This window comes from Pogona vitticeps, chromosome 1 (genome assembly GCF_051106095.1).
Source record: "Pogona vitticeps strain Pit_001003342236 chromosome 1, PviZW2.1, whole genome shotgun sequence".
Lineage (NCBI taxonomy): Eukaryota > Metazoa > Chordata > Lepidosauria > Squamata > Agamidae > Pogona > Pogona vitticeps.
In genome coordinates, this window is record NC_135783.1 from 304331090 (window position 1) to 304338944 (window position 7855).

Sequence of the window (7855 nt, forward strand, 5' to 3'; positions counted from 1 at the left end):
ACCATTGTGTTTTTGCACAAAGAGAGATGGTGAATTCTGATCCTCTCACTGTCCTGCTATCTTGGAATCTTCTAACCATTTTAAATGTCAATGGGCAGTAGAAGTTCCTCTCTGCAGAAATGACATGTTTTATCCTTTCTTTATAGTGCCTCTTTGAGGACACATCAATATAGACCCTTCCAATGCTATGCACCCAGGACATCAGGCATGCAAACAGAGCCAGGCAATCTCCCATTTGACTAGTAACAAAACAAAAACAAGTTAATAGTTGTTGTGAGTTTTTTGGGCTCTTTGGCTGTGTTCTGAAGGTTGTCCTTCCTAACGTTTCACCAGTCTCTGTGGCCGGCATCTTCAGAGGACAGGAGTAGCACTCTGTGCTCTGGTGCAGTTTGTTTGGGAGTTGAGTATTTATAGCTGTGGGATGAGCTTTTGTCCTTTTCAGGAGATAGGTGACTATGGTGATCAGTGTGTTTTTGTTGTGGGTGTATTGTTGTGATAAGGAGGAGAGATCATCTGTCACTGTGATTGATGGGTGTCGTTAGCTGGTCTTTTGTGTGTAGTGATCACTGATCCTTGTGGCTGGGTAGAGTTGGTTGACGTTTTGCAGGCTGTATTTTTCAGTGCTGGGAGCCAAGCTTTGTTGAGTTTTAAACTTTCTTCTTTTTTGTTGAAGCTCTGCTGGCGTTTGCAGATTTCAATGGTTTCCCTGTGCAATCTAACATAATGATTGCTAACTACACCCATCAATCACAGTGACAGATAATCTCTCCTCCTTATCACAACAATATACCCACAACAAAAACACACTGATCACCATAATCACCTATCTCCTGAAAAGGACAGAAGCTCATCCCACAGCTATAAATACTCAACTCCCAAACAAACTGCACCAGAGCACAGAGTTCTGACTCCTGTCCTCTGAAGATGCCGGCCACAGAGACTGGCGAAACATTAGGAAGGACAACCTTCAGAACACGGTCAAAGAGCCCGAAAAACCCACAACAACCATTAGATCCCAGCCGTGAAAACCTTCACAAATACAAAAAACAAGTTAACTTGTCAAATGCAGATTGAGGCAAACTCATGTTAGAAGAAACAATCTTTTCCTAAGGATGCACTGCTTCTGAATATGGAATCATTGTCTAGTGAGCTATTGATTGGTCTCTATTAGCAAATAGATTTGACAGTGTCAGCTAATAGTGCACTTCCATCTGTAAAAAGAAAAGAAGAATATGCAGAGTTTTAGCTGTTGGTTTCTTAAAATACGTACTTGACCTTAGAGTTTTCTCTGATGTAATAATAGGTTGTGTATTAGAACTGTTTTGTTATATCTATTTTATTTAGTGAAGTTGTTCAGACCAGATTTTTAAAAATCATTAGATACTTTAAAGTAGGATTTGATACTTCTTGTCTTGGATATTCTTTCTCAGACAGAAAAGGAGTTTGACATAGAGGATAGAACAAATCCTGCAGGACTGAGAGGTAGAACTCCAACAACAGTGAATAATAGATGTAATTTAAAAGTGCATTTAAAAAAAAGGAAAACTTTCATTCTTTTCTGTGGGCAAAATAACATGGAAACCAGTAATCAACCATGACTCTACTGTGGCTAGATCCACCGTAGAACTCTATTACGCATAATGACCTGGTGAGAAACAGCATTTTTGTATCACTATCCAGTCACGGTGTTCCATCATCCCAATTTAAAGCAATCCATTGTCTGGGGAAGATGGAGGTAAGAAGTTGTAATCTGCATGCTGTGTACATTATGACTTGATTTGTCTCTTATATACCCTTCTTCTTTTCTTTGGTAGGTACTATTCAGTTTTGTACCCACTGGAACGAAAGATATCAGATGCCAAATCCCGAGATCTGGTCATCTACATCTGGGCTCACGCAGTTGTGGCCAGCATTCCCGTATTTGCTGTGACTAGTGTGTCCGATATTTATGCTATGTCCACTTGTACTGAACCTTGGAGCTATTCCATTGGTCATTTAGCATATGTTATTATTTACAACATTACCACTGTGATTTTGCCAGTGGCTGTGGTGTTTCTCTTCATGATCCTCATCCGGAGAGCGCTGAGTGCCAGCCAAAAGAAAAAAGTCATCATAGCTGCCTTAAGAACACCTCAAAATACAATTTCTATTCCTTATGCCTCCCAGAGAGAATCTGAACTTCATGCCATGCTGCTTTCCATGGTTATGATTTTTATTTTCTGCAGTATGCCCTATATGACCGTAGTGATTTACCGCACCATACGTGATGCTTCTGACACTTCTGTGTACTTGCTTCTCACTGCCATCTGGTTGCCCAAGATATCACTGCTAACCAACCCACTGCTCTTCCTGACTGTTAACAAATCTGTGAGGAAATGTTTGGTAGGGACAATGGTGCAGTTGCACCGAAGGTATAGTAGGAGGAATGTTGTCAGCTCTGGAGGTGCTGTGGACGTCAACCTAGAGCCTCATGTCCGTTCAGGTAGCCAGCTCCTAGAGATGTTTCACATTGGACAACAGCAAATTTTCAAGCCTGCAGAGGATGAAGAGGAGAATGAGACTAAATCCATTGGCTCCAGCAACTACCAACAGAAAGAAATGCCTACCACTAGCTTAGAGGTAGAACAGACTTTAGTCCAGAGGACTGTGCCTCATGCAGTTGCAGACTCTTCTGCGCAGGTGGCTCCCGCAATGCCAACAGACGCGGAACTGGCTAATGAGAAGTATTCCATGCAACTAGGCTTTGGGCCCTTTGAGCTGCCTCCACAGTGGCTGTCAGAAAATCGGAACAGCAAGAAACGCCTTCTGCCCCCTCTGGGAAATACCCCAGAGGAGCTAATCCAGACCAAGCAGCCCAAGTGTAGAGCAGAAAGAAAAGTGAACAGGAACAATAAAATCAGCATCTTCCCCAAGGTGGACTCCTAGTAAAATGAAGACTTTGTGGGATGAGACAGGACTGTCTTTGTGCATATATGTGATCCTATGGATCTTTCTTTGGATGACATTTATTAGAGGCGTATTTTGGTGCCAATTTATGTAGAAACAAACAAACAAACAAAAACAAAAGTGTTCCTTAAGAGTGGGGTTTTGAAACAGACACCTAACCTTTAATCCATTTCACCAAATTCATTTTTGGCCCCTACCTAGAGGACCCAAAATGGTATCTCTGGGCTCTTCCTAGCCCAAAAGCTACTTCCACCCTTCTGAAATATCCCACTGTAATCTCGAAGACAAGCCGAGGGCAGCACATCTGTGCACTTTTTGATTACAGAGAAGCATTAATTGTTGTTGCTGTACACTTATGGGACTTGGAGAAAGAAATTCAATCAGCCCCATTCCCCAAACCCTGTAACACCTTTTGCTCTTACAGAGAAAGCACTGAGCATCTTTTAGGACAGGAAGTGGACAACGTCCAAAGGTTCAGAAACCGCACATGAGATCCTCTGGACCTTGCAAGACTGCCCTCTGGCCTCCACACACAATTATTTTAAAAAATAATAATAGCAACACTGCCTTTTGTACCTTCAAAGAGTCATGGGGATAATTTCACTATATTTTTGAACCTTTTGCCTTTTCTAGGCCTGGGATGAGGTGGGCCTTTTTTTTTCTTTTCAAAATGGGAAATGACCTAAAATTACTTTCAATGTCATTTCCTGTTTTGAAGAAACACACACCGGGACTTATAAGGCTGGGAAGGGGACAAACATACTGCCAAATTGGCTGACTGGAGGAACTGAGAATGCAAACCTGCAAGCCATGCTTTAGGAGCAGTACATGTAATCTAGCTTGGTGTATCTACTAGCAGCCAAATTTAAATCGTGGGCTCTTCAGGTCTGCTTCAGAGTGTAGTAAGGTTTTCCCCACTTCCTTCTTGCAGTATGTTGATGTCAAAAGCATCTGATGGGCCCTCTTATTGTTGAGATGAGTGTGAACTAAACAGGTACATGATTTGCACAGTATTTTTACCTGGTGCTGACATTTTTCTAGACTAAGTGCAGCAGCAAAAATGCTCAGCAGAGCAGCAGCAACATGGCATTACAGAAGTGAAGATATTAATAATTTTTTTAAATAATACCACATGAAAATGGACATAGCAAATTTTAATTCTACCCACCCCAGAAAAACATGAATATATGACAGCTGATTTAAAACTAATGATCACTGTGTCAAAACGTTTCCTGTGATTCTTTGTATGGAATATTTCCTGTGCCTTTGCAATGTAGCATGACCACTTCCATGTAAAACGGCACTGAGGCAGCAGTAGCTATTTTGTCTGGTATACAGTGAATTAAAAACAAGTGCCACTAACTGAGGATAGGTTCTTGACTGTAAAATATTTTCACATTCTCCGTGATCCAAATATAGAAAATACTTCATCATAAGGACTTTTTAATTCATTGCAAGAAAAACAAAGAATTCCAAATGTCAATTATTTGAACTTTTGTCTTTAATTCTTCATATTTTGATCTGCATAGTTTGAGTTTAGTATAACTTGGTTTGTTTATAGGAAAAGGGAAGGTTTTAAAATGCAGAATTTCCCTAAGAAGTATTACCTATTGATGTCTAAGGGATACATATTTGTACTGCCCATTGAATGAACAAATGGAAGGTGAACTTGTGATCTGATTTTTCTTTTTAATCAAGCTGCCACAGAGATTATGCTAACACAATATGGAAGTATAGAAGAAAAACACTGGACTATCATCTCCTATCTTGAATATAAATATTTTATAATACTTTAGGAAAAAAAGTTATCTGAAAAAAGCCTTACAAAATACTTTTTCTTTTTTAAAAGGCCAACATATTTACAAAGAAAATGAAGAAAAGATGTTATGTCATTCGTCCTGTCCCCCCCCCCAAAAAAATGCATAGTTAGACAGTGTTGTGATATTGAACAAAAAGCATTGTTAGGACATTAAATAGTTGCTGCAGGTTTTTCGGGCTGTTTGGCTGTGTTCTGGAGGAAGAAAAACCTCCAGAACATGGCCAAACAGCCCAAAAAACCTACAACAACCATTGGATCCCAGCCGTGAATGCCTTCAAGAATACATAGGACATTAAATAGTTTGTCAGGGATGTTTGACATTATAGTACAATATCTACAGGTTCCTCTCACCAACTACCCCAGTCCACAGCTTGTACAAGTGTACCATAGTATAAATAACATACGTCTATATAAAACATGCACACCATTCCTGGCTGTTTCATGTACTGCTCAACTTTCATGGCATAACACACTTCAGAAGCCAAAGCTAGTTGTAATGAAGAATATGTTAAGTGGCCTCAGACACTTTGCTGTAACTTACCTTCTACTTTCTTGTATAGGATGAATGTGGCTTATTAAAGATTGCACGGTAAGGGTTTATCCATACATAGCATTTGTGACTCCTGTGTCCCTCTTGGGGCTCTCTGCAGGCCAAATAAAATATGTGGAATGTCAAAACCTGTGTCCAACTTCTCTTTTCTTGGAAAAAGTGGCATCCCTTTCAAAAATCTTGAAGGAATCTTTTTAGAAATATTCTTATAGGATGGATTTTTGTTTGTTTTGAGTGGTGGTTTAATGTTAATTTACACATCTCCCTGACTTACCCCCTTTACCTGAACATTTTCCTTTTTATGCCCTTGTCCTCAATTTGCACCCACCTCCATCACTACTCTGTTGCTGCTGCTATCATGACCTTTATATGTTTGTTTCTGCTTCTCCCATCTTCTTTTTTTTCTGCCTGGTGCATGACATTGGGAAAAGGTGCAGGAAAGGAAAACGAGGCAATAGGTGAGACAAAGGGGAAGCTTGGGGAGGCAGGGCAGAGCAAAGGCATAGTGTCAGAGATTACAAGAGGAGACAGCACTAGGCAAAGAGATGGCAACAAATAAGTGAGAATGAAAGCTGAGGAGCGGAGGACCATAAGACAGCATAAGAGGCCAAATCCTGACCATTTAATTGAAAAAAATATTCCATAAGCCCTAAACGGCTTGGGCCCTGGATACCTAAAGGACCGCCTCCTTCCATATGAACCTACCCGGCAGTTAAGATCTAGCCAGGGGGCCCTTTTGAAAGAGCCATCCCTTAAGGAGGTAAGAGGGACGGCTTGTAGACTAAGGGCCTTTTCGTCAGCTGCCCCCAGACTATGGAATGATTTCCTGACTGAGATTTGTCTGGCGCCGACGCTGATGACATTTCGGCGCCAGGTCAAAACCTTCCTGTTCCAAATGGCTTTTAACTTAAATAATATCAGCTGTAGGTCTGATGGCAATTTTTAGAATATATATTTTAACTGCATTTTAATTATTTTGCCCTTTTATTTTGCCTTTTTATTGTATTTTAAATGCTGTAAGCCGCCCAGAGACCTTCGGGTAGTGTGGGCGGCATATAAGTTAAATAAATAAATACAATACAATACACTACAATACAATATCATCACTGGAAAAGTTTTTTATATATATATAAAAAGTTAGGTAACAATTGTGCTGAGGGATTTTCATTTGCTTTGTTCTGGTTTAACATTAATTGAAGCTCTCTCAGGTACAAGAGCAAGGGAAACAAATCCATAGCTGTAAGGGTGATTTTAAAAAGAGGAGAAGGTCACAGAATGTCTGCCTATTCTTCCCAAGATGCCTTGCATTGTCTGGATGATGGGGAAAAAATACTTTGGTGGCCAACCAATTTTGGAGAACAAATGCTTTGTCTGGAACAGCCCTAAGTCAGGCTGGAAATGATTTTGTCATGTGTATTTATTTATTTGGAAGCAATCACTTTCTTTTCCATAAATGTAGCCACTTCAAATCACAGCTCTTTACAGACCTCATATTCCTGCTTTACAATGGGTAATTTGTGCATGTTGAGCCATTTGGTACAATTTTGCGTTTTAAATTAATCTACTTTTCCTTTTAAATTGTATTTTGTTGAGAACAAATGGCTTTGCCATGGTTACAATAAACACTACCCCTGAGCAGCTTGTGTTAAAAGTAAGAAGAATGAAATCCAGCATAAGCAGTGCTTATGGGACAAACGTGTTCTTCCCTAAGTATTTCGGAAGCTTCAGAGGGATCTATAGATTCTAGGAGATCTAATAGCTATTTCTACATGCTACTGTTAACAAACTTTGCAATAAAATATGTAAATAGTTTATTATTACAGTGTCAAGTCTCTCCTGTTATGTTACATTTTAGACCAGACAGGTTTCTATCTAGAAGAGGCACACAACTTCAGAACGCAAGCCTTAGTGTTGCCTCAGGTTTCAGTTATTAGAAGTATTTGATGTTGTGAGGTGGGTTGCCAACACTCTCCCAGTGACTCCAAGGAATCTGGGACCTGTAATTTCTATAGTTTGGGGAGCATTAGGGCGCAGCCCTACTACAGGGAATAGAGCAGTTCCAATGTAATGTAACTTTTCCAATATGGGGAATAGACTTGGTATAGAATGGGATGGGCAAATTGTAGTCTCACCATTGGCTGTGCTGACAGGAGCTGATTTGAGATCCAGCCTAACAATATTTGGAAGCCTGTACTTTGTCCTCCCTCACGACACACCACCAACCAAATATTTTAAATTGAATTGCCCTGGTTCTGCCCATAGGGATTATTGTGAACCCATCAGCCAGGCCGTTCAGCTAATTCATCTTGCATAATTCAGTTTAATCAGCAAGCAGCTCAACAAAGTCTAACACCTGTTGATACATTGATTCTTCCACTGAACTCCAAGGGCATTATATTAGTGTACTAATGCAAAATTAACTTAATCTGCTTTACCACATGGTTTGTGGCAAAATGTTAAAAAAACTAATTAATTTCTGCTTCATTAAAAATATTCCAATAATTTTAAACTAATTCTTCTAGGTCCATTTGCCATGTCCA

General features: G+C 39.9%; 1 protein-coding gene across 1 annotated transcript in view; it reads left to right on the forward strand.

The window, feature by feature from the left end:
- Positions 1-5127, forward strand: part of GPR176 (G protein-coupled receptor 176) — a 56652-nt gene extending 51525 nt beyond the window's left edge. The window contains exon 3 of the mRNA XM_020795724.3: positions 1815-5127. Within this exon, the coding sequence (XP_020651383.3) occupies positions 1815-2925 (1111 nt within the window). The 3' untranslated portion in view covers positions 2926-5127. The remainder of the gene's footprint in view (positions 1-1814) is intronic.
- The last annotated feature ends 2728 nt before the right edge of the window (positions 5128-7855 follow it).